Here is a 26,406-nt window from a genome sequence, read left to right on the forward strand (position 1 = left end):
GGCTGATCATTGCTGCAATCCTTCTTGCTGCTTGGGGTGTTATACAGGACTCAATGAACAGTGTCAGGCTCCCGGGACCCCGCCGTGCTGCGCGCTGAGGCTCAGAGCAGCCACGACCTGTTTAGTGGTAGTTTATTTTTTTCTTAAAACATTTACTTTGTACAAAAGAGGCATTCTCCGTACACAAGACAATACATGCAGGGGACCCCGGGCGCAGCAGGAGACGGTGGCACGGCTGGGGGGGTCTCAACATGGGCAGGGGTGGGCATCACCCAGCAGGCACGTTTGCTGCGTCTGGGCACGTTTACGTCCACTGCAGCTGACGGGGGTGGAGGAGGCATCCCTTTAGGTCTCGAAGGGGCTTGCAAGCCTTGCAGCGACCAGACAGAAGCACAAAGGGACAGACTCAGCTCGGAGGTGGGCACAGCAGAGGCGATAGCAGAGCTGCAAAGCTCCCCTGCTCACTGGCACGGGGCGAGTGGTGAGTTGCCACCAGCTGAAAGAAGAACCAGAGCCAGGAAAAAGCGCAAATCTAGGGGTGAACAGGGACAGCTTCTGGCAGGGACGAGAGCCGGGGCAAGAAGCACTGTGCCCCCAGCCCCGGGAGCAGGATCAGGGGGAAGGAAAGGGGCAGGTAGGAGGCAACCACTCCTTTCTGCAACCCCCCCATCTCTCACCCCTCCCACGGGGCCCTGCCGGCGTGGGCTGCATGCGTGTAGCACCTGGCTCTCAAAATAGCAGAAAACCCAGTGGACTTCCTTGGCCCCTGGAGCAGCAAACTGTACCTGTTCGGGTCAGGAGTCTTCTGTGGTTTACGGGGCCAACGGGGGAGCGGGAGCCAGCCACGGTCTCAGCTGGCTGGATGCCACGGGCGGGGGGGGACGGGTTGGCTTGCCCCGCGCAGACAGCTTTTGCAGGAAGAGGGAGACTAAGCCAGAGACCGGGGAGGGTGTGGACCGGCCACAGCTGAAGTTTCAGTTCCAACATGCCCGTTAGCAATCATGGACCACAGCTGGGATCAAACGGCCCAGGAACGCAAGCCCCATCTCCCTGGTCCCCATCTGCCCCACACTTAGATCCAGCGCCCCGGTGGAAGCAAAGGCTGAACTGCTGCAGGCAGGAGGGAAGAAACGAGAGCAAAGTCCTAGCAAGCCGCTAAAGAGCGAGACAGCGCGAGAAAGAGAGGGGCCAGGGACTCGGGCAACCCTTACACCTGTTCTCTTAGATACTCTACATATAAACCGGGCCGGCTGGGCTGGGCTGGGCTGCGTGCCCTCAGCCCTCGCCCCTGCCGCCGGCCTCTATAATATAACAAAGTGATAAAAATAATACAAACCCTATATTATGTGCACAAAATGGACTTTTATGCTGTTTCATGCACTGTGTTTCTTTAGCACCATGAGCGCGACCACCTTATTCTACGGGGGTAGATAGAAGGCCACTTGGGGAGGGTGGGGGTGGAAGGGCTTTCCTCTGGGTGGGTCGGGTCCTTCTGGCGTCCACGTGGCCTGGCCTTCGTGACGGTGGAGCCGTGGCCACGTGCCTGCCGTCCAGCCTTAGCAGCCCCCACAGCTTCTGGTGCAGGAGGTAGCCACGATTTGGCAGAGGCCGCTGGTTGCCATCACGCCGCATTTGGAGAACTTGTCGCGGCAGAGGTCAGCTGAGGGGGCGGAAGGGGCGAGAAGAAGCCAGCTGTGAGGGGTTGGGAGGAGACCCCGGGAGCCGGGCTGGCTCCCCGGGGGCTCCCGGGCATTGCTTCTCCCGGGAGATGCAGAAGCTGAGCTGCTGCCCCCCGAAAGGACGCCTCAGTGATGCCACTGCCACCATTTCCACTGCCACGAGCCTGGTTTTCCCACCCATCCACATGGGTGGCAGCAACCGGGCCGCACCGCAGGGGCATTTGCCAGGCCCATGGGCCTGCAGCACAGAGCGGGCGGAGGGAGACACTCCCTTCCCTCCTGCCGCGGTTTGGAAGTGGCTCAAGGCCACAGCATGGTGGCAGTGACTCCAAAACGTGTCCCCGTGTCCTCCCTCCAGCCCCGGTTCACGCAGAGAGCTGCAACCCAGACAGGCTCCCGCCAGCTCCTCCAGGGACAGCCAGACCCCTTCCAGGGCGAGACAGCGGGTCGGGCCCCGATCCGGCTTTGAAGCCACGTTTTCTCGGCAGCTGCGTTTAGGGAGCAGCACAGGGTGGGACGGGGGCGCTTTCCAGTCCAGGGGCTCCTGGCGCATCACGCTCTTACCTCGGAGCAGCTCTTCGTGTGCGCAGACCGTGCGGACGCAGATCTCCTTGTTGATGACGTACACCCGGCGGAGGCTGGAAGGGGGAGCACGTGGCTGAAACCAAAGCTGCCTCGTGCCCCGGACGTGGGCAAAAGCCCCCGTGGGTCCTACCGAGTGCCCTGCATTTGTCTGCAGTGCAATGCAATGCCATGAAGGCAGCGGGCCCCTTATGTGGGGGGGGGGAGCAACCACTCGAACTGACAGCACAGGGCCCCTGGGGGAGCTTTCTGCTCCCTGCCCCACCTGCTGCTCTGCTTTCTGCTCCCTGCCCAGTCTGCCACGTGCCATACGCACAGGCTGTCCGGGTCACAGGTTGCCTACCCCTGCTCCGTGGGGAAACCCCGGGGTCAACCCAACGAGCTCCTGCGCTCTCCCATGACAAGCAGGGACCAGGCTTGACCGGCTCCGCCACCAGCCGCTTACCTGTAAAAGCAGATCTCGTTCAGGCACTGCTTGCAGGGCTTGTGGACCGAGTACAGCCTGGTGCAGGGGTACTGCTCCTCCCGGCAATCTGCACAAGAGGCGGCACGCGCCGGTGAGGGCTCCGCACGGGCACCTCGGCTGCTGGCGGCTTCCCATGCAGCGCTCTTGGGGTTGCTCTCAAGCTGTGTGCGCACACACACGCACACGTGCAAGCGCACACGCACACACACACATACATATACTCACTCCTACTTGGTGCATCGCCCCAGCTGCAAATCTTGGTGCTCTTCTCCCCAGCCACCAGCTCTGCTTGGGCCTTGCGGCCCCGCGAGGCTGCGGTATCCCCGCCGCCCAAGGTGTGTAGCCATGGGGAGGAGGGGGTGAGAGGAGCAGGCTGCCCCTCAAGGCTGGGGGCATCCCTGCAGCGAGCGCCGAGGGCTGCGGATAGCAACGTGCCTCGTGCTTCTCGCACGCCTCGAAGCCTCCACTCGCTACGCGGGGCGGGCAGGGAAACGGCGGGAACGCCGGGCTTTCTTGACAGTGCCGCTGTGTGGAAACACTGCTGGGGGAGCCGCCGAGCCGTGTTTGGCTTGGCCGGAGCGGCGCGCTCCGAGCCCTGCACGCACTTGGCAGCCGAGGCGGGCTCGCTCGAGCTGGCCGCGGACGTGGCTTTGCCTGGAGCGCGGCCGGTCGACTCCCGCCCTGTCACCAGCTCCCCCCCGCATTATCCTGCCTTCCACCCACACACATGCACAAATGCACACGTGCACACACATAACAAGGCATGAAACAGACCCCTACCCACAATACACGTACAAACACACACATACACGTGCACACACACGAATGAACCAGACCCCTCTCCCCAGCACACACAGAAACACACCACAAACCAGACCCCCTCCCCAACATGTACACACGCAAGCACAACACAAATGGGACCCCAGCTAGGTCCAGCCTGTGGGGGAAAGCAGCAAAGCTCAGGGAGCCTTTGCAAACCCAGCTTGTGCGCCTGGGACGAAGGCCGGGGGGAGGAGGAGGAGACCCCCGGGGTCTGGGGAAGGATCTGAGTGCGAGGGACCCCAGTGCAGCTGGGTTTGATGTCAGCCCTCCAGGGCTTTGGCAGAGGCCATGGCAAGGGCCGGAGCATCCCCTCCCCGCCGGGACAGCACGGGCAGTTCAGCAGAGGGCAAGGACCTGACCCTGCACTTCCAGATGCTCAGGTGCCAAGGTGGCACGAGGCACAGGGCCAGGTTTAGACACAGGGGCAGCCTTCGTGGAGGCCCCATTTGGCCTCTGCTTGACACAAGCAACTTCTGCATGAAAAATGCCACGGAGGCTGGCAATCCCCCAGGCAGCTCTCGATCGTTGGCAGGAGCCTGGTGCTCTGCCGGCTACCACGGCAGCTCCTCCAGCGTGCAGCCCTGCCTGTCCTGGGGAAGGGGAGCGCAGCCAGCACCGTGCCCTGGCTCCTCTCTCGCAGCTCGCATGAGCTCTTTTTTTCCACCTCCTTTAAGCTTTCCAGGCCTGCCTTCCACCCCCGAGGAGCTGGGAGATGCACGGCCTCACCCGGGCGGCGGGGCTTACCGAGAGGTCCGGGCTCTGTGGGTTCGGTCTCCGGGACAGCATCTGCAGGGGAAAGGTGCTGGGCAGAGCTGGGGATGCAGGGCAGGGGCGCTGCTTCTCCCTGCTCTGGATGCCCCCCAGCCCTTCCCGCGTGGAGGAGCCGTGCTGGGGAACCAGGCCCCAGGGGCTCGGTCTCTCCGGGGTCTGCAGCGCAGCAGCGGAGGTGGGGGCACCGGTCCCTTGGCCACGCAACAGAGGCCTGGAAAGGCAGGTGCAAGGGACCACAGGCAACTCCTTGGAAGGTGTCAGAAACCTGGCACCACTGAACGAGGCTCTGTTCCACCTATTAGGCACCTCACGTGCCCCACGTCCACCCTGCGCGACCCTCGGAGCAGCCCTCGGCCACCTGCTGCTGTCACGGGCTGTCCGACTGCCGCGGAGAGCGGAGAGGACGTGGCCGCCAACGGCGTTCACGACTTTTCAGGGACGCAGCAGGATGGTACTTCGGTGCCTCCACCCGATGCACCTTATAGGTGCAGCAGGGTCTGGCCTGGGGTGCCTAAATCACCTAGGGCATGGGTCTGGGGCACTCTCTAGAAGTCAATGCATGGGAAGTGAACTGCTCTGGGTTCTGCATCAGTCACCAAGGAAAGACCCCTCCAGGAGAGGTTTGCAGCCCAGTCCCTGAGGGTTGCACACCCGCCACAGGAACGGCTCCCATCTCCACCCGGATGGGCCAGTGTCCCAAGGGACCCCCTGTGCGGAGAGGCCAGCAGCTCCGCTCTGCTACGTACCTGGGGTGGGTGCTGGGATCTCCAGCTGGGTCTGCTGCTGGGACTGATACTGGAACTGCTCTTCGGGGACGCGCGGGGTGACCGCTGCAAGGGACAAGGGGCAGGCTCAGCTCATCCCCCACCCAGGAGCCCCCCGACTTCATCACTTGGGCCAAGGTTGCTTTTGCTTCCCCTGAAATGGACCCGAGGAGTGAAACCCAGCCGGGCTCCACGAGGAGCGGGAACGGACCCCTCTGGGCAAAGCGTCTCCTCCCTGCGAGGGCTAGGGGCAACATGCTGCTCTCCAGCTCTCTCTACAAATGCCAGCGTCTCGTACGGAGACAGCCACCAGCCTCCTTACAGCACGGGGATGGAGCCGACGGAGGAGAGGGCCCACGTCCGAGGCGAGTGGGCGAAGCCACAAAAGCAGCCGAGGAGATGGGGGAGGATGACTGCAGAAGCAATGGGGTGAAGGCGAAACCGAGGGAGATGCCCCCCAGAGACCACCCATGCCCCAGGCTTTCTGCCCTCCAGAAATGGTGGGCAGCTGGTAAGACAAGCTCCCTTCACCCACTCCGGGGAAAGACAGGCACTTACCGTGGTAGTCATAGTAATCTAGATTTTCTAGAAGACAAAAAAGCAGAGAAAGGGCTCGTTTTAGGGGGAAAGGAGACCAACAAACCAGCTCAGCCCGAGGCACGAAGCCCCATTCCTCCCTCTCCAATCCCCGGCGGGGGCGCTGGCTGATGCTCTGATGCATGAGACGGGGGTCCGAGGACTTCAGAGCTGCTGCGTGAAGTCCACGACACTGGTCCCCAGCACAGACAAGCGCTCAGCACCTCCGCAAGCAGCGCTCAGACCCAGACTCCTCCCTGCGGCCGTCTGGACGGACGAGACTGGACTCGACAGCTTCCAAAGGGACTTGGGATTTTTGCTGCCCAGACGGAGCCGCTTCCAAAGGGCCCGTTTGCAAAAGGTAGGGGCACTGCCCCTTCGAGGCCGCGCAGCTCGAAGAGGAAAATCCCAAGGCCAGGTTGGAAATCTGGACTACTGCATGCAGCCCTGTGTAACGGTTCACTGGGAGGAACTTGAAAACCCAGGAATTTCGCCGCAGTTGAGATCCCAACGGCCTGGACCATGTGCCCTGCTCAGCAAGGGTTGCAATCTCAGACGGTCTGTGAGCAATTACCGCAGGCAGAACTGCTCCTGCCTTTGCGTGTCTACCCGTGCTGCCCCCATTGCCCGGACTGTATTACAAAGCCCCCCGGGGAATAAAAACCACAGTCTGTTTAATTCGGCTTCAGGTACCAGACTGGGGCAAGCAAAATATTTGGTCTTTTCTCCTCTTTTCCTTTTTCCCCTAAACAGATCTCGGCTGCCGGAGGCGCCCAGACGCCGAAACGTGTTTCTTGGAAGGAGCTTGGCACGGCCCGCGGCAGAGAACCAGCAGCGACTCAACTGCAATCATTTCCCTGAAATCTCGTGAGCCATCCCGAACAGCGGGAAGTGGAAAAATGGAGTTTGCCAAGCTCTTGTTAACGGGATAAGCAAGGCTCTCCAGATGGGACGAGGCGGGCGCTGTGGCAATACCTCCCCCCCGTCTGAAATGGCTCCAGCAGGCAGGAATACCAGTTTCAAATGCATCGGCACCTGGACATGTGGTATTGAGATGCCCTTCCTATGTGGCTTCATTCATTCCTGGGCACCTTGGTACCAGGTGGGTATTGGCAAATTGGAAAAAACCCAGCAAACAGCATCAAAAAATGACCAGAGAGCTGGAAGGAACCGATACTGGGGGGTGCGTATGGGGGAACTGAATTGAATCTCATTGCTGCGGCTCAGATTGGAGCTGCGGGGCACAGTCTCCAAGGTGCAGGAATGGAGGAAAGGGGGAAATGCTGGAGGAGGATAATATCCAGAAAGGGAACACTGAGATTGAATATGAGCAAGAAAAGCCTCCTAGGGACATGATCGATTGGGCCGTGGGACAGTCTCCTCCACGAAAGGAGGAGAAGGTGCCACGGCAGAGCTTCTGCTTATCCCCGGGTAGGAGCACGCACTCTTCCCCCACAGAGTAAGTAGTGAGCTGCCCACCCCCAGACGGTGCCGAGAGGCCGCAGCGAAGCCACCAGACTTGGAGTTGCACTCACCTAACTGACCGTCGTACTGGGAATATTGCACTGGTTCGGGATACGGGACCTCTTCGAACATGTACTGTCCCTGGACCAGGACGGCTGCTGCAAAAACACATGACAGGTGGGAGAAATCATGGCGTTATTGAGTGAGCGGTGTCGCGGATGTCCCGATCTGCCCTCCCAAGCTCACACTTTTGCCCTGGCCGCGAATCATCCATTGTCAAAGGCAGCTTAAGAAGGCACAGGAGAGCCGGAGCCGGCCCGGAGCCCCTGGATGTTCATGTGCACATGTGGCCATGCCCATCTGGCAGGGGGGAACTTCAAGCCCATGTCTAGGGGCTTCATGTCAGGGTCCACACCCCTGATGCCTTCCCAGGAGAGCCCAGGGGATGCGTGCACCAAGGAGCACGAAGCTCAGAGGCTGGATCCAAGGTGGAAAGATGCTGGGCTCCAGCGTGGGCCAAGTTCGCGATGGGGCAGGCTGCTGAGTGCCTCCAAGGAGTGTAGAGAGCAGGTGTTTGGTGCCCAGGGACACCCGCGTGCAGGGGACCCGCCATCCCCGAGGGCAGCGGGTTGCAGCCCGGGGCCCTGCAAACAGGGCAGGAGCCCAAGACGAGCCAATCGCCAGAACAAGAGCTGCCCTAATCCTCGGCACATGGCGGGGGAGGAGGAGAGGTCGCCCACCCCGACCAAAGCCAGACCCTTGCAGAGGGCTGCCAGGATCCAAGCTGTGCCCAGGGCTCATCTCCGGGGGACGGGGCCCCCCAAACTCGCCTCCCAACTCTCAAGCAAAGGCAGGGCAGGGGTTTCCCCTCTCCAGCCGAAATAGGCACCTGCCTAGTTCAGCACGGGCCAAACTCACTGCACGTTCCCCCTCCCGTTGCCATCCCGCTCAGGAAACACCAGCACCTTGCTGGCTCTGAACCCAACCACCCAGCCCCTTCCCTACCCCGGCCCCTCGGGGACACCCTCCGCTGCTGCACTACTGCTGCGCCAGCCCCATGCACGTGCCCTAGTGCAGAAAGGGCTCAGCAGGGCCGCGAGCCACTTCACGGCCATCTCGGCTACGCTGCCCCAGTGCCGATGCATGTAAAACAGGGTGATGACGACGCTAGTGCTCTGCCCATGCCGGCGCTCCTACGGGGAGACCTCCCTGATGAGCCCAAAGCAAAGTTACCGCGGTGCAGCTATCGGTCGACTGCACGGACTTGGCTTTGCTTTTCAGCCATTCTCAGCTCAGCCAAGCCAGAAGCTGGCCCAGCCCAGCCTGGCTCCAGGCTGCAAACGCCGCCAGGACGGGCTCATCCCCGCCAAGGGAAAACCAAGATGCGATCGAGCCACTAGACTGTTTTGAGCAGTTCATCCAAACCTTCCTGCTGCTTGAGAGCGATAGGGCGTTTGGTCCCGCTCTTCCCGCCACCAAACGGTCTCCCAAGTGCAATCGAGCCCTTTGAATTTGCAAACACGAGCTTCCTTCGGGACCCCCAGGCTTCCCCTGAGCAATTCCCCTGCATGCAGACAGCAGTCCACAGTGTGCCGGGGCTCGGGGGCACAGCCGCAGGGCTCACACAAGACATCCCCAGGGCCAGGCAAGACATCCCTGGGCTCGCGCCGCTCCCCCAGTCGAAGGAAGCGCTCTGGAGGCTCCCATGCACGCCACGTCCAGCACCCAGCCCGTCGCTCCCATCTCAGGCGGAGCACAAAGCGACTCAGGGGATCGAGTGCCACTTCCAGCTCTGTTGGGAGCCTGCGGGGTGATCTCGCGTGAGCCGCTGTTGCGTGCCTCGGTGTCCCCAACGGTGGAGACAATGACCCTGACCCTCCTCCGGCCTTGATGAAAAAGCGCCAGGAAAGGGTCAGCACTAACACGTTTTGATGCTATCGCACCGGCCCAGCATGACGCACAGACCCTGAATCAGCTGCTGGAGATGACTTGCAGTGGGAGAACCCCGTCTACACTAGGGTTGCCTGACAACACGCTGAACCGGTCTCCCCTTCGACACTATCCTGCCCCAGACGCGCTGCCCGCACCTGGCAACACCTCCCGCAGAGCGGGGCTCTGGAAGCACCAACCACAAAACCACGCAATAAAAGGATCTCTCACCTCTTCGTTTAACACACCTGATTCACCAGCTGAGCTGCTCGGGTGACTTACATCTAACAGCACACATGTTATGTCCAGAAACGGCTGGTCGCAGCTCCGGGAGGCACAAACCCAGCGAGCGGGCTGCCGGCTCTGCCGAGTCTTGTGATAAGAGGGATTCGTTTAAAAACCCCACGGCTCCGGGATTCTCGCGCACACGTGAGACATGCATTTTCTTTTCTTTTTCCCCCCAGAAGAAAGGCTCCAGCCCCTCTGGTCGCAGAGAAGAGCTTGACAAGACAAGCCCAGGGCATCCTCAAGGCTGACGGCAGAAGGCGAAGCAAAGGAGCCCGGAAGAATGAAAAACAAGGAGACTTCAAAAGTTCAGCCCTTCTCCTGCTTTCTGAAACAGCACGGATGCTGGGCCACGATTCGTGTTGGCAGTATGCCACGTGCTGGGGCTGGCGCTGGGCTAGTGCCTCTTTCCTCCCGCAAAGTCAGAGCCGCCCTCCGACACCCCCAGAAGAGGGGTCTTCGCAAGGCGTCAGACCGTGGGAAGCAGCGTGGCCTGCCCCTGCTTGCACCCGGCGGCAGAGCTGCAGCTCTGGTCTCCTCCAGGGCTCCCTCAAGCCCCACCGCCCCACCTGTAGCCCAGCCGGGGGGAGCCAGGGGCCGAGCTGTCGGGTGCTGCACGGCTCGTGCCACGTGCAAGGGGCTCGCCTGGCACCTCTGCAGAGGCCTGGAGCTGCGGAGGGGCGCCAAGGGCACCCTGTACCTGGGGCTCGGCTGCAACCCACGGTCCTCGGGGCTTCCTTGCACTGAAGATGCTCGGGGAAGCCTCTGCATTTCTGCGCCCCGTTCCTCCCACCGTCCATGTCCGGGGGCCGGGCTGGTAATGCTTTCCATGTGTCCGTTACCCTCTGCGCACAGAGGTTTGGCTTGCAGCTTCCCTGCCTCCGGCCTCCCTGGCTTGTTGACTCCTCGTTTTCATCAGGGCCCTTGCCAGACACGCCGGGGGGGAGGTAGAAGGGGGGCTTGAACTAACCCCCCTAGATCCAGCGCTGCCGACCCCCCGCGGCTGCACGTGCGCTGCACTAGCACAGCGTGCTGACTCAGGAGGCGCCGGCGTTGGCCCAGGGCCCTGCCTGCTCTGTGGTGTCCAGGCTGAGGCCACGCAGCCTCTCATCTCGGGAACTGTGCGTAGGTTGAACGGTGCCCTGCAAAGGGTCTCCCAGCCCTGTGCTACCACAGCTGCAGGACAGCCCCAACTCTCCCCCCGCTCTCCGCGGACAGACAGCCATCGCATCCCACGCTAAGCTGCCCAGCTGACCTCCCCACTTGGACGCTGAGATGGGAGGAATGACTTCAGATGCAGAATGGATGTCTGGAAAGACCAAGTGACTTGGCAGAGGGCATGTGGGGAAGCCGTGGCAGAGGTGGGGATTGCCCCAAGCCCAGCCTGCCCTCGGATCCGGGGTATAAAGGAGCGCGGCACCGAGGCCAAGTACATCTACCCGCTTTCTTCCACCCAGCTGTGTCACAGGGCTGGAGAAACGCCCCCTCTTTGCCAGTCCCCGAGCGATCGCCGCGATCCCAGCTGATTGCCACCCACCTCTCCCTGTCCCACCCAGCTCAGCAACTCTGCAAACAGGCCTGATCAAGGATCAAAACCCTGCAGGGCTTTTCCCGCAGGTCCTCGGCAAGAGCATCTTCTCCTGGGCTGGGAGAGCCCTGGGCCCGTGGGCGCCTGCCGCGCGCCGGGCCGGCTGGCTCGTGCTCACCTGGCAGACACAGCAGGAAGACGCACGCTGCTCTCATCGTCGTGGGTAGCCGGGGAGAGGAGCAGAGCGGCTCAGGAGGTAGTTGGATGAGCTTGGGGCAGTCTGGAAAAGAAGAGGGGAGAGAGGGGTTAGCCGGGGACCTTCTCCGCTGTGCCGTTCCTGCTAGCTGGGGCTCAGCTCCCCGCGCCCCAGTGCCAAAATCCTTTGGAGGATCTCAGCTGAGGGCTTTCCGAGCTGGCAAGAGACTGAGAGGACTTGCTACACCCTCCTCTTGGCTTCACCACCCGTCTCCCCCAGCAGCGCCTGCTGACTCGGGGCTGCCCAGGCTGGAACGGACCCCTGCCAAGCCCCTGCCTTTCCCACAAGCCTCTCCGGTCTGGGATCCCCAACCCTCCTGGCAAACACTGGTGAACAGAGAGGTGGGGGTTAGCCGTGCGAGTCTGAAGCCAGGCAGGAGGCAGGTAGAGATGCACCTTCTGGAGGGACACGAGAGCACACGCATTGATGACCTCCTTGTTCATGCCATCGGGGGCTCTGAAAGCGAGCGCAGCACAGCACAGAGCAGCTTGAAGGCAAACGGTGGGAGGGGCCGTGCCGGGGGAAGCAAACAAGCCCAGAGCAACAAAGCGGGCACAAAAGCCAGGTCGTGGGCTCGTGAAACCCGGGGTTCCCCTTGCAAGCTGGTCAGCCAGCACCTCACACAGGGAAACTGAGGCTTGGGGAATTTAAGGGATGTAGCTGGGGTCATGCAGCACATCAGTGGTGGAGGCGAGACCAGAAACCAGGGGCTTCCCCTGCTTTAAGCACAAGAGCATCACTTGCTCCCCCCAAATCCCTCCACCCGTACTGCCTGCCAGGGCCACCTTGTTCCTTCTCCCTTCAAAAGCCACCAGGCAGAGGTGTGTACCCACTCTGCCACGGGTGTCGGCGGGTAGCTGTGCAGGGGACAAAGCCTCGCTGGAAAGCTCGTCTCTACACAGCCTTAGTGTGGTCAAGTTTAATACAGAAAGGACGGCACCGATGTTCCCAGGGCCAGTCTCTGCTGAACGCTGGCCAGAAGCCACAACACCCAGCTCCCATGTGCACCAGTGCATCTGCCAAGAAAAAATTCCCACCCTCCATTCCCTGCCCACAGACATGAGCTATTCAGAATTTCCTTTTCTGAGCATTTCGGGATGTGAGGATGAATGGGGCTCCATGCTTGTCTCCTTGTCTTTCTCCATTCCCTGCTTTGAAGGGCTCCAGGTGACACGATGCATTTTATGGTGCGGAGATGAAGCACCCGTTGCTGGTTATCCAGCAGATACAAGCCATGCAGCGGTCATGGACCGGCTCAGGATGCTTCGGGCACGAGCCACTGCCCCTGCTCTGCCAGTGCCCCCAACCCTGACTTGCAACACGTTGTAGCAGCCCAGCACCAAGACAGACGTCCCCTGTCCCACGATGCTGAGCCCCTGGACAGGGGACACACTGACGCTGTCCACATACACTGCTGTTTTGCAGGCTAATGTATGTTAAGTTGGGATCTGGAGTGGACAGACAGCCGTCACCTATCCTGGGGTAGCTGCCTGCAGTGTGCGTTATACAGTGTTTGGGCCTTGGCCGTGAGCAAACGGCTACTCTGGGACACGATGGAGGCAGACGTCGCCTGCGGCAGGGTCACGCTCGATCATTTCAGATTGGAAAAAGCTCCCTACCTGCTCCGTTTTCACACTGTCATTAACATAGCATTTGTCCAGACCCTAATCCCATGATCTGTGGGCTGTAATCCCTCCTCGAGGGTCTCCACAGAGACTGCCAAGCAAATAGCTGACATAGACAGCAGAGTGGCTGCTAAACTCATTGCACAAGTGCCCAGGCCCAGAGGTGCCCCCGGGCTCTCCAAGAAGAACGAGGCAGCCCCGCCAGCCGCGCTCCCGAGCACCCTCGCGCCTGGTCCCCGTGGGGTGCACGCTCTGGGTGCCCCGGGGGCTGGTCCCCGTGGAAAAGCAACTCGTCCAGCCTCCTTCTGCTAAGACAGCGGTTTTCAACCCATGGTCTGTGGACCCCGGGGGTCTGCACACTATGTCTAAGGGGTCCACAAAAGATGACTGTGATCAGTATGTGAATACCCACGCTTACCATTCAAAGGGGTCCGCGCCTCCATTTGAAATGTTTTAGGGGTATGCTAAACAACAGCTAGAGCGCAAACCCAGCCCGACAAAGCAAGAACGCATGCAGCGCTCGCTCTCCGACATTTGTGCGCATTATCCGTGAGCGTGGCATAACCACGCAGGCCAAGCAGCCGACTGACATGGAGCCTATGTGGCTCCTCACCCCCGCCCGGGGCACGTCCTGCTGGTGAGAGGTGGGTGGGAATGACCGTCTTCTTGGGCCAGGATATGTTTCCGAGTCACGGCACAGGGGTCGGGGGCGAGAGGAAGCTTCTCGTGGACGTGGGAGCCCATTAGGATGCATCCCACCAGGAGGAGGCCAGGGGTGGCAGGTGGCGGTGCAGCTCCTAGCAAGACTGGGAGCTCACAGCAGCCTGGCCACCCCCACCATCCCCCTTCTCCCCCCCCAGTGGTGCACATCCCAACAGGCGAGCCAAGAAAGGGGAACGGTAACACAGACTCCGGCCGATCCCAATTCTGTGGCCGAGCGGAGGCCCTCAAGCATCTCCCTCCAATACCATTCACGTATCACTACTGCCAAGAGGTCCCAGGCAGGATCAGGACCGCCTTGTGCTCGGTGCTGTACATACATGCGAGGGGGCGTGTACGTGCAGGGAGGGTTATTGCCTCTTTGCCTATAGAGGGGGGAACCAAGGCTCTAAGGGATCAAATGACTCCCCCAGGGGCTCACAGGGAGGGACCCAGAAAGCAGCTTGCCCCTACCTTTCCCCGGAGCGAGGCTCCCTCCAGATCTCAAGCCATTCGGTAGCTCAGCATCTACAACAATCAATCAAGTGCCTAGAGGCCAAAAGGCCTGGGACGGTCACCTTCTCCCACAGCTAAACTCTCCTGGGAGAGGACTTTGCTTTGGCCCTGGAGAACTGTGCACGAGTGACCGCTGCCCGGGTGCGATTCCTGTAGATTTGCAGCCCCGCACCGTGCTGCGCGGGTCCCGAAGCATCAATCCCGAGCAAGAACTGCTAAAGCCACCGGCTGGCTGGAGCTGCAGCTGCTTCTGTCCCGGGTTTGTGCCGCGCCTGGCCCTGGGCTGCGGCTGCGGCTGAGAGGGCCCACCTCAATGCAAATAAATATGCCCGACTTGGTCTGGTTTTCAGCCTCATCAGCCACCAGCCTCCACTGCCTGGGCAAGTGGCAGGGATAGCAGGACTGGGGCCGTATGGGAGAGGCAGAGCCATGGTTGCAAGGAGCATCTTCCTTCCTGGAAGGCAAAGCTACCTCGGTGCCTCTGTCGTGATGCACTGGAGCCAAAACCCAACACGGGCTTATCTGAAAGCCCCGTCCCCCTCTCTCAACACAGAAACACCTCCAGGGCAGTCCTCGGGGTACAGTCGTCTAGGGGGACCGCACCAGCCCCGAGCAGGGGACCTTTCTGGGAGCAGGTTGGGGCGGTCCCACCGCTCCCCACACCTCCCTCCTTCCAAAACCACTGGATGGACCATTACATTTTCGATGAAAGGAGGCTTTGAGCAAGTTGGGGGTTCAAAAATAATTCAAACACGTGCAACAAGTCTCTCTGAAAACACAGCCCTGGCACCTTGCTGTCCGCAAGGAGGGCTCCTCATGCAGGCAGGCTGGCAAGGAGAGAGGCCACAATGCCATGCCAGGGCAGAGACACGACTAGCTCCGGCTGGACGTGTCTAGCCCCCATTCTCCCCTTGCTCATTTCCAAGGTATCCTTTCCAAAGCAGGACGCTGACCTGCCACCCTTTCCCAAAGCTCATTTCTTTGCAGTGGAGGGGCATTTCCCACCCTAAACTCCAGCAACAGCCCCAAGCCTTCAGGTGCTAATGCAGATGCAGATGCTGGACCACAGAAGTCAACGTGAGCAAAGGGAACTCGTGCATGAGTGCAGCTAAGCAGTCAATGAGGAGAGGAAAGTGCAGCCTCAGAGCCAAAGACAGACTCCAGCGAGGTGGGAATAGGTGCTCGGAGAGATTAACTTGATGCGAGGTTGGCATAAATCGCGGCTTTGAAGTGTGTCGCTCTAAGAGGTCCCAGGGGCCTGTTCACAGAACCAGACCCTGCAATTAGCCCAGTCGGGGGTCAAAGGGACTCTATTTACAGGGGCCAGCGCATGGATTGAAAGTCCCCCTTTCAATGTGCCCGGCAGCCCCCGGACTCCTCCCTGCACGAGGAGGAAAGACTGCGCTGCAGCTGCAGGAGGAGAATGGCTTTGCTATACATTTTTTTCCGGCTAACTGTTCCCGGTTTTCCTGGAATGCTCCCCTCCCTCCTCGCCCACCCCCAGGCCCTGCCTGGTGAAGGAAATACTTGCTGGATGCTCGGGGCAAAGCCGGTTTCATTACCCGGCCTGGAACGCAAAAGGCTTTAGGCTCCAGGACTGCCCCCCTTGCTCCCCCCTCCACCTTCACAGAAATGCTGCAAGACTCCAAGGAAGCCGATTCTGCCCTGGATTGAGCTGTCTTTTCATCCCTTTGTCATCAAACACCAGAATCAGAGAAAATGAGGGTTGAAGGGACGCAGGAGGTCACGTCTAGTCCAACCCCCTGCTCCAAGCAGGATCAGCCCCAGCTACATCATCCCAGCTACGGCTTGGTCTACCTAGGTCTTGTACCTCCAAGGATGGAGAGTCCACCACCTCTCTGGGGAGCCTGTCCCAGTGCTTAACCGCCCTCCTCGTGAGGTTTTTCCTAATGTCCAGCCTCATCTTCCCTTGGTGCAGCTTGAGCCCATTGCTCCTTGTCCTGTCACCTGCCCCCACGGAGACCAGCCCAGCTCCATCCTCTTTGCAGCCCGCTGCAGGGGGGTGAAGGCTGCTATTCAATCCCCCTCGGTCTTCTCTTCTGCAAACTCAGTAAGCCCAGTTCCCTCAGCCCCTCCTCACCGGTCCTGTCCCCCAGCTCCCAGCCATTTTCACTGCCATCCGCTGGACTCTCCCCAGTGTGTCCACATCCTTTCTGCAGCGGGGGGCCCAGAGCTGGACACACGCATGGAGCCAAAGGGACAGAGCTCCTACACAAGAAATACTGGTCTCCAGTATAAGACGCTGGGACGTCGGAGAATGGGTTTGCAAGGCAAAAAGGAAAGCGGGGTTAACTGCGGGCCGCCCTGGGAGGCGAGTTCTGGGGAAGCTTCTGCTCCATCTGCTCCCACCACGCTCAGCTTCCCCTCCGCCCTCCGCCCCACGTGCTGCTCTGCCTCTGGCCCACCCGTGGGCCCTGCCTTGGCTTTGCGTACGGCCCTCAGGCCTGACGGGCTGCAACACCTGCCAACCGTGACGTTGCCCCTGCCTCCGCAGAGGTCGAATGGGGAGAGCATGAGTGCGCCCCCAGCTCCTGAGCTCCTGGACCGGGGCGGGCTATAGGCCACGGACCCACCTACGTCGGCCCCTTCCCACCCTCTGAAAATAGCTCTCTCCTCCCCCCTCTCCTCCTCGCTCCTTCCGAGCTGCCTAAGAGGCTGGCACGGCCACACTGTTTGTGTGAAAGCAAAGGGGTTTTCCTGTCAAACATGTAGCCCATTCCCAGCCCTTTTCTGTCCACAGAAAGGTTAGCTCTTACTGTGCCTCTGCGAGAACTGCACCCATTGCACAACTTGGGAAACTGAGGCATGGAGCCAAGCAGGGCTTGTTCACATCTCATCTGGCACTCGCACAGGAAATGCAGCTGGCCTCGCTTACTGCAGGTCACAAGAGGAGGACATGTGCCCTCCACCCCCAGCTAGACCCGGGCTCCAGGGTTTTGATCCTTGTGCAGACGTTATCCAGATGCTTGTGTGCCGGCTAGGGTGTACCAGCGCTGGCAGGAGCTGTGCCACGTGAACTGGTGCAGGGACAGCTCTGGCAGCGGTGACCCCACATCAGGCGAGATGAAGGGACGTGGGGTCAGGGCAGGGAAGGCAGCACCTTGCTCCAGGCACCTGCTGACCACGACAGCCTGCTCCAGCCCAGAAAACACCCACGTGTTGACTGGGCACTGGTGCAGCGGTGTCGTCACGGAAGTGGGGCCACTGAGCCCACGATCCCTGCAGGCAAAGGGGAGCTCGTACCTCACTGCAGACCCGCCGTCCAAGCCGCGGGGCAGCAACAGGAGCTCCCTAGAAGTCCCGTGCCTCCTACGATGCCACGGCTCCTCTGCACAGAGAAACCTTTCTACCACTGCTAGGATTTCACAGCCCCCGGGCTGCAGGAGTTTGGTCCCACAGCTCCCGCTGAACCCAGACAGGACGTGGACGTGGACGTGGCATCTTGTCAGCACGACTGACCCCGGTCCTTCTAACCAGAAGAGGCCCTGCCAGTTGTGCCCTGGGTTTCAGTGGAGGGGGAAGCCAGGGGCCTGGCAGGAGGGCGGTAGGAGAAGGCTGGGAGACACTCGCAGGGAGAGCCGGTCCAGCCCCACAGCATCCAGGCACCACTTGCTTGAGATGTGGGACTGAAGGAGCCCCCCAGGTCCCCACCCAGCAGCAAACCCTGGTCTCGTTCACTGGGGTATTGCAAGTTTAGGAAGGAGGAAAGCACGGAGAACTCGACCGCCCGAAGCGCGGGCCCCTCCCCTGCTATCCCCACTCACACGTCCTCACCCTGATCCAGCAGCACCAAATGGGAGGAAGGGAAAAAGAAAAAATCAGGTCTGTGGCCTGCTGGGTCCTCAGCGTCGTGCCCCGGACCGGCGGCGAACACAAGGCTGGGGTCGGCCAACTCTCCAGGGCATCCCCGAGGTGACGAGGCCGCCGGGCTGACGCACGCTAGGGTGTGGGGACCTACTGCCTCCCCCCCTCCCCCGAGTCTCTGGGGTCGTGTCCAGAAGAGCCTGCCCCCAAAATGGTCGGTTGCTGCTCCCAAACAGCAGAGGGTCGTGCTGGAAGGATGAACTTCGCTTCCCCCCAGTCCGCCCCCGGGAGACGCGGGAAGGTTTCACAGATGCAGCATGTACGAGCTCATCCCGGCCCACGCACACGTGCGCATGCAGCAAACCCCCCCGAGGTGGGGGATATTCCCACGGTTACAATCCAAGACCTGGGATGGAGTCAGAGATAATCCAGTTTAAGAGCTACAAGCTCCTTCAAGATAGCACAGGCAGGCAGGGCAGCGGGGGTGGGGGTGTGGGTGGGGGGGGGCTAGCCTCAGCTCTGCCACTGAGCTGCTGTGCGACCTTGGGCACATCCCTTCCCCACTTCACCTGTCTGGTCTATTTAGGCTCCAAGAACACCAGGACCGTCTCTTACTCGGGTTACGTACAGCACTTAGCATAATGAGACTTTGATCTGTCTGGGGCCTCCCTGTATTACCATAACACCAGCTCACTCATTCATTTCATGTCTGTCATACGGACCTAGCACTGATCCCGACTCAAAAGGGCTGCAACAAACCGCTTTTGGTCACTGAAGGGGAGACTAAATGATGTGGTCAGGGTCACACAGGACATCGGTGGCAGGGCGGGGGGTAGTGCCCAACCCTGCTGGGCTCCAGGCTGGTCCCCCGGGTTCATCCTTCCTCACCCACAGCATGTCGCGGATCAGGACTGATCTATGGGGCAGCTCTTCGGGTTCAACGGCAGGTTTATCCGGCGCTATGCCAAAGGCCGTTACACCGCCTGCTGGGTAGTCATCTCCCCAGCTTTGCCTCCTCTCCCCACCAGCCGTTTTGCCCCAGAAAGGTCATCAGCTCCTCTCCAGCCCTAGCAGCATCCCCAGGTCCATCTGGCTGTGCCGCGACAGTCACTTTTTGGCCTAGCTGCCTCTCGGCTCCTTGTCCAAAGAGTCAGCGGTCTCCGAACAGATGCGACCTCATAAGCCCGGTCACGCTTGGCCCCGATCAGCGGGGCAACATCCCGAGGACCAGGCTCACGAGCTTCGAGCTGGACTGGGGCACGGGGCCGCTGCGTTTCTGGAGGCACTTTCCTCTCTGCTCCACGCAGGGGTCTCCGGGCTCCAGAAAACCAGATGTTTTTGTAATACACATCTGGGAACAATCAATCCCGGGGAAAGAACACCACAGTCTGGCTCTTTCATTCTCTGAAACTCCACCTTCCAAAATAGTTTCCCCTTCCCCCAGCTTTCTCTCTCTCTCCCTTTTTTTTTAAAAAACACTAATCCAGCTGCCAGGGAGTGGAAGAACAAAGGGAATGAAAGAGGGTTTAGCTTTTTTGGCTCTTGACCAAAGGTAAAACTCACTGAAGTTGACTTAATTCTCCATCCCCTCCGCCCCCCCAACACACTTATTTTTTTTCCCCCCCAAAGGACCCTAAAAAACCTTTTGTACACTCCATTTTCGGGGGGGAAGGAGGGGGATCTTAAAGCTCCCTTCAGACATTCAGATACATTTAGACGCATTTAACTGCAGAGGATCAGCCACCCTGGAGTTCAAGCTTTCAAAATCAAGTTGATCCACAGCGTCTTAATTTTGGTGTTCCCAGCAGATGATTTGCAGTCACTCAGATTAAATCATGAATAAATAAATACATCCGTGCATAATGCATCAGTAAATAAATGGGGTTTCTTTTTTAATTGAAAGCCCTGAGAGTGTCTTTGAAGAGCTGAGCTCTGCTTTCTGCTGATCAAACACGCGCACGCCACGCAAAGAGTCAAGAGCAACAAGGGAAGATTTTTGCCCATTCAACAAAGAAATGTGGCTGCCCCCCCTCCACGCGCACACACCATACGAGTCATATTTCCATTGCCCCCAAAAACAGAAGCCAAAGAGGTGAATTTAGGAGCCGGGAAGTCCTCAGCCCTCCAGAGCAAAGGAAACTCTGCTCCCGTATAACAAAGCATCCTCCACCAAGGCTCATTTTCTTACCAGTTTGGGATCTAGGGGATGGTTTGTTCTCCTCCAAATGCCTTGATCTCTTCTGTCTGGTCTCAAAAGCTCCAAAATGGGACAAGTAGCTCCTACCTCCAACTTAATTGCATCGCTGGGTCCTAATGCTACCCCTCGTCCAGGCTTCCTTGGCTAAGGAAAAAAGAGCCGGTCATGTTACCCCCAGGCATCGATCTGCACAAAGACGGTGACTTTTTTTATTAAACAGCTACTTCAAAGCCTAGTGGCTGCAAGAGCAAGCAAAGAAGAGCCGGTTTGATGTTGCATTGGTAGAGCTCCTGACACCCCGCGGCTCTGATCCGTCGTGGGGCTCCCACGTGCCACCCCAACCCAGACACGCAGGCAGCTGTAACAGCAGGCAAAGCACAGCCCTGCCGGGCACCCAGTCATGCAACGTGGAGCTGTGGCCACCATCACGGTGTCCTCCCGAGGCTCTTCGATGGCCCTTCAGGAACAGGGTGTCACCGGTTTGCTTAGCCCAGTGATGGGAAAAGGCCTCCCAAGCTCACAGAGCCCAGCTCGTCTTCCCCTTGTATTGGGGAGACGCCAACAAGCCTCAGTCATGGGCCAGGGTCTCACTGCTGGGCGCTGTACAGGCCCGGAGCAGAGACAGCCCCTGTGCTAGCAAGATTATGTACCTGCTTTGTGGTTAGACAGGACTTCCTGCCTCAGGGCGGTAGCCCTGTGCGTCTCCGGCAAGCACCAGCCTGCTTCGAGAGCCTTGGAGGTGCTCTCCCCATTTTACAGCCGGGAACACTGAGCCAACCTGGTGCCTACAAGCCGGGCGCTACAGCGCCTGGACCGGAGGTGCCCAAAGCCTGGCACGGCCGCGCTGGACGGGAAGAGCCAAGTGCCTCGGCGGGCGATAGCCAGGCCCAGCCCGGCCAGCAGGAAACGCTGCCCTGCTCCGCAGTAGGAACGGAGGGGTCGCAGGGCCGGGAGGGCGCCTGACACAGCTGCCCAGCGGTCCCGGTGCCTAGCGGTCAGCGAGCGAGGGCTGGGAGAAGAGCCCAGGAGTCCTGGGCTTCACACCAAGAGGCAAGCACCTTCCCCACCCCCTCACCTACACCGCTTGCAAATCCAGCTGCTGGGTCTTGGCTGAGCACAAGTGAGGTCGGCCTGCCCTGGGAGAGGCAGATGGGCTGCCAGGCTGGGATCGTTTGTCCTTTGCTCACCGCAGACCGGCCGCCGGCGTTAGTCATGGTGGTGGTATTCTGTGTCTAGACGCTCCCCGGCGAGCACGTTATATCCCTGGAGCGAAAGCCTGGCCGGCAGGTTGCTCGTGCAGCAGCTGGGCTCTGCAAGCTCTCCTCCCCAGATTCCTGCCCCCAGGTTGATTTTGCATGGGGGGGATGAGGATGAAGCCGTGAAAATCCCCTACTTGAAAGCAGAAACAAGCTGCAAATACAAGTGGAGGAGCCAAGCACCTGGCAGCAACCTGCCCCTCTAAAATCCTGCCGGGCTTTACCGACCCGAGCCTCTCCAACGGGAACCGCTGGAGTGAGGATTCGAACCCAGCACCCCAGCTCAAGCAGCGACTCAAACCTCCTCTGGCATTTTCAGTGCCGGCCACACCGAAAAAGGCTGGAGGATGCTTGTCCCATTGGAAACTGCATCAGCCGCCTCCTACTTATGGACATATCGTCACCATCGCGTCCACGGAAGAGTGAGGTTAAGAGATCGCTTGAGGCCTGCCACTTGCACACAGGGAGGAAATCATTGCAACAAGCGACCCTGACTACTTCTTTCTGGCTTTAAACCTTGCACACCTAGCTGCAATGGGAGTTACCGGCCAGCTCTCCGTGGAAGGCCGTCGGAGAACCGCTCCTGCCACCCTTTGCCTCCATAGAAGACGGCCCCTCTCCCAGTACCGCGGTAGCACGGGAGGAGGAAAACATCTTGGCATCTCCTGGCCCGGCTAACCCGTCTCCAAACAAATTTACAGCCGCAGTAGGGCGGCCTCTTGGCTGGTCGGAGCTCTTTCATTGCAGCTATTTCCGCTCGCTCTCAAAGTCGCGCTGCCCCACGGGCTGGGAGAGACGGAGGCATGCGAGAAAGCATTAATGTCTGTGCTCATTATCTCAGCAGGAGATCCTCCTGTTCTGGGAAGGGCACCAGGCCTGGGGCAGCCTGCCCCTTCCCGGCTCGCTGGAAACACTCTGCACAGCCTCCTCCTCCGTTAAAACGGGGTGACGCTGATGGGGATGGGGGAGCGCAAGGTCGGGGGGGTGCCTCGGTGATGCGGGGCCAGCTCTTTGCAAGGAGCTATGGCCATGCTGGTGTTTAAGGGTGGGAGCGAGCCCCTGAGGATGTGACTTTGTGCCTCAGGCAGTGCCGCTAACCAGAGGAGCTAAGCAAGGTTTCACCCCGGACACTTTCCCCTGGGAAGCAGGCGGCCACACTCCTCCATTTCAGACAGGAAGAACGGAGGCAGGGAAAAAGTTTCACTCGGCCGTAGGAGACTGGCCACTGGATAACCAGCCTGATCACCAAAAGGCAGCAGGTTGAACGCAGTCAGCAGTCACGCGTCCCTCCTGTGCCCCAAATGCAGCATTAGTTCACCTGGGACAGAGCCAGTGCACCCCCCCAGTGGGGTTCACCAGCCAGGACCCCAAACCGAGCCTGGGGATGTGACGGCCTCTTGCAACTCCTAGAGCCGAGCAAAGGACAGCGTCTTCCCTCAAAGGCCTCCTGCCCCGCAGCGCCCAGCCTCAATGGGAGAAGCTGGTTTCTCACCACATAAGGGGCTTTGACAGCAGGGCAGGGGCTAACTCTAGGTCCTTGTGAAAATCCCAAGTGAGAGCAATTAAATAAGCTCACTCCCGGCGGGAAGAGTTCGGTGGGAATTTGCCTCCGTCAGGAGGATGAGCCCGGCGGGGGTGCGGAGCCCGTGGACCCGATGGCTGCACGGGGAGGCTCTGGGACAGAGCCGGTGGCTTGCTGTCGCTCCCAGCCTGGGAGACGCATCACAATTAGGGCCGCGGGCTCGCCCCTGGCCCTCCTCTCCTGCTCCGTGCCCGCATTCGGCTTCTTCGGCCACTCGAACCGAACCACAAAGCTCCGGGAAAAAGAGACCGAGCTTCAAATCATCAAGGGGCACCAGGCGACCGGCCCCAGAGCCATCCCGGTCTCTTCTAGCTGCCTGCTCTGCTCAAGGGGAGCTAAAGAGACTCCCCTGGGCTTGCTCAAAAAGACGGGGTGCCCGTGCCTTCCTCTGCCAGCGGGATCTGGGACAGGTGTCGCTGGCTTGAAGTCTTCCCCACATGCTACAGGAGCCCTGAGAGATAGGGTGGGAAGATGAAGGAAGAAGAATAAAGAGGGGAAACATCACAGACCATCGGTGCACCGTGCCTGCCGAAGGGGAGAGGGAGATGGTGGAGCAGGTACCAGGAGACGGCACCCAGGAAACCACACAGCTCGTGAACTCCTCCACTGGGGTTTCCCACCAGCAAACGCTGCTTCATCAGGATCTAAATATCTCGTGGCTATGCCCTGAGAAAATGAGGGTGGGAAGGGAGGTCACATCCAGCCCAACCCACTCCTCCACGCCGGACCAGTCCCACCTAGACCATCCCAGCCAAATCAAAGCTTCAATAACGTCAAAATGTTTCACGCCAAAGATCTCACATATTTGGACTTGCCTGTAATGTCGCATTTTGGATGCACGTCGATGTATTATTTCCTCTATCGCGTCTCAATACTCTTGGTAGCAAACAGCTCTGACGCCGCTATTCTTCTGAGCGCTCAGCTTCCCATGGCGATGGGGACTGTGCATCGGGGCTTATTTTTTAAAAGAAATTTGATTTCCTGTGTAACAATTTCCAGTTTCCGACTCGTTCCGTGGCTGGGTTTTGCAGACCCATAAACCGTGTGCACAACACACGACCGTCCCTAGCAGCTGTACACATGCAGGTCGGTGTCCCTTCAGTGGCCAGCCACAGAGATCTGTCCCCACCTCTGTGCCAGGGTGATAGTAGACTGGAAGACCTCCCCGTTTGCTCATAAAAAGGCAGGGCAGGGTTGCACCTTAGAGACTGACAGGTCCCAATAGGCATGAGCTTTTGTAGGCGACAACCTGCTTTATCATCTGATGCGGCAGGCTGTGGCCTAAGAAAGCCTCGTCCTAAAGAAACGGTGACTTAGCATCACAACCACCCCCTTGAGGGGTGCTCAGCTTCCCTCATTTACAACTGGGGAAACCGAGGCATGGAGAAATGAAACTGTGTGCTCCTGCTCCAACAGTCAAGAGACACGGCGCCCAGGTATCTTGACCCCAGGCGCATGCTGGATCGTGCCTCTCTTGCTTTTGCAGACTCACGGAGGAAGCAGTATGGTTTTGCTGGCCACCAAACCAAACCATGCTTCAACTCGCCAGCTTTTAGCTGTTTGTACCACGGCACCGGGGGGGTTTGCTGGCTTTCCATGCAATCAGACGTGAAGCCACCTCCAATAAGACAGTGCATGAGAAGACTTTTTATACTGCCACCAAAGCTGGAGCAAAAATGCAGCACTCATTATATTCTTTTAAGGTATCTAGGTTAGAAGGCACTATTAAATAATCACCCAGGCCAACCCCTGCCTAACAAATGCCAACATTTCTCCTCGCATAGGAAAGGTTTTTGTGACCACATTGTGTTTGGACGTAGTTTCTTCTCTCCTTTGGCTACATCCACATCCCTAACGCCAACACCACGTGCTCCAAAATTGTGAGTCGGCTCCACGTTAAAAAAAGAAAAGAAAATGATGCTAAGTTATTTTTATTTGCCTTCCACTGCTGGAAAGTTTAGGGTTTGCTTATTCAAGTGGCTTTCTGCATCAGAAGGGCCAGAACTTTTTTATTTTTTTGAAATGCAAGCTGAGATTTTTTATGCATTTATTTGAATCAAGGAGCTGGACACTTCAAGGGAAAACACACGCTCAAGTTGTAAAAAGACTCAGTAAAAAAAAACAAAAAATCCCAGCACAAGTTGGCAATGCTGCTACACAAGCCCCCTAATTCCCTGGTGTAGCTATAGGGAGATGTACTACTACCATTTTGTCCTGTTTTGGTAGCATCCCATTGGTGAAGCTCGGTGGCAAACGGGGGGGATTTTTAGCAGATTTATTCTAGTGGGGACAAGGCCTTGCAGGGTGTTTTCTTGTCTACACAAGACGGGATAATCGCACATGGCTGCAACAGCATTTCACCAATGGGTGTGAAAAGCAAAAAGGGGACTTTTTCCCTCCCATAGAAAAAACAGATTCAGCAACATAGAAATCACGGGTTGATTTCACAACGTTTCGAGACCCAAATAAGAACGCACTGCATTCAAAACCTTGCCTAAACCCATCCCAACCAGGCAGTCGGTCCAATAAATGATATCACCCACCACCGTCCTTGCCTTTCACCGAGTTATTTCCAACTCTTTCGAAGAACTCGGCATGGCCGGAGTCAACAGTTTCTAAGCACACCCTTTTGCAGGACTGGCTTGATGCGATTTGGTTTCGAGATTGGCTTGAATTTCATTGGGCTTTTTTTTTAAAGCATGAAACTAAGGAAATGTTTCAAGTAAGCAGTTCCCTCCTTCCCCAAGTTACTAATTTTTTTTTTTTTTTAATTGGTTCTGTTCCATATTGGAAAGCCTTCCCTGCAGACTTTCAAAGATGCTGAAGAAGTCTCCCCCGGCTCTTTACCTGCAATAAAAAGGATGAGGGGTGCAATGGGGCAGCTCTGCACCGCGCAGGGGGGGAGTGCAGCGTGGCGTAGTGGTAACAGCAAGGTAGCTGGGGATGCAGTTGCTATTCTGGTACCCCCAGATCTGGTGCCCCGATCCCTTCCCCAATTTATTCATGCTACGGGGAAGGATAGTTGAGTGGATTGAGCAGCGGGTTGGGTTTCAGGAGACACCAGCTCTCTCCTAGCTCGGCCTTTGTCTCAGTTCCTCATCCGCTTCCTCTCTCACAAGAGAGGAAAGTCGCCCTTAATGACCACGAGATTTTCTTGTCATGGTCTTTAAGACGTGAGAAAAGCTCCTGTCTTAATGACCATGAGATTTTCTATTGGATGCTATGTGGAAGACCTGACTTCAACACCACTGCCTGCCGCCGGGAGGTGAATGTCTTAAGCCCTGGCTCTTAATGCAGCTGGGATGGATTTGGATGTAGCGGTGCTGGCTGTAACAGTGTTTGGAAAGTTTCCACGCTCATTTTACGAGATCCAGGGTAGACAAGCCATAGACTTCAGCCCTTATCAGCCGCCGTGGCAGGAGACAGAAACCAGACACCCTCCGAGAGATTCTTTACAGCTAAAACCAGTTTCTTCCTGGCAAAAAAAAAAAAAAAGGACCATCAGGACCGGCTCCAATGCTTCGCTGTGTCTTTCTGAAACTGCTCAGATCTGCTGACCCTTGGACATCGATTGAAGGAAAGAA

The 26,406-nt window shown here is 58.7% G+C and overlaps 1 protein-coding gene across 2 annotated transcripts; it reads right to left on the reverse strand.

The window, feature by feature from the left end:
• Positions 1-115: 115 nt before the first annotated feature.
• MFAP2 (microfibril associated protein 2) lies at positions 116-20,148 on the reverse strand. 2 transcript variants are annotated; one of them, XM_090023568.1, is made up of 9 exons: positions 19,976-20,148; positions 11,045-11,146; positions 7,196-7,282; positions 5,643-5,669; positions 5,067-5,150; positions 4,294-4,335; positions 2,707-2,794; positions 2,244-2,317; positions 116-1,660 (listed from the first exon to the last, which is right to left on the reverse strand). In XM_090023568.1, exons 2-9 carry the CDS (start codon positions 11,079-11,081, stop codon positions 1,557-1,559), a joined length of 543 nt encoding a protein of 180 aa, XP_089879694.1. In that variant the 5' UTR covers positions 11,082-11,146; positions 19,976-20,148; the 3' UTR covers positions 116-1,556. The 2 variants fall into 2 exon arrangements, with proteins under 2 accessions (XP_089879694.1, XP_089879695.1); XM_090023569.1 differs by having other exon boundaries at positions 7,196-7,279; positions 19,976-20,128.
• Between the last annotated feature and the right edge of the window lie 6,258 nt (positions 20,149-26,406).

The sequence above is a fragment of the Crocodylus siamensis genome, chromosome 12, assembly GCF_052110815.1.
Source record: "Crocodylus siamensis isolate JL-2025a chromosome 12, ASM5211081v1, whole genome shotgun sequence".
Classification (NCBI taxonomy): Eukaryota; Metazoa; Chordata; order Crocodylia; family Crocodylidae; genus Crocodylus; species Crocodylus siamensis.

What these genes read in the sequence shown, in the direction of transcription:
- MFAP2 (XM_090023568.1), bottom strand. Translation starts at nt 11,081, where the DNA reads ATGAGAGCAGCGTGCGTCTTCCTGCTGTGTCTGCCAG. An exon ending in CACAGAGCCCGGACCTCTCG is followed by an intron (nt 2,795 to 4,293) that starts GTAAGCCCCGCC and finishes CCTCTTGTGCAG; the next exon opens with ATTGCCGGGAGGAGCAGTAC. An exon ending in ACACGAAGAGCTGCTCCGAG is followed by an intron (nt 1,661 to 2,243) that starts GTAAGAGCGTGA and finishes CCGCCCCCTCAG; the next exon opens with CTGACCTCTGCCGCGACAAG.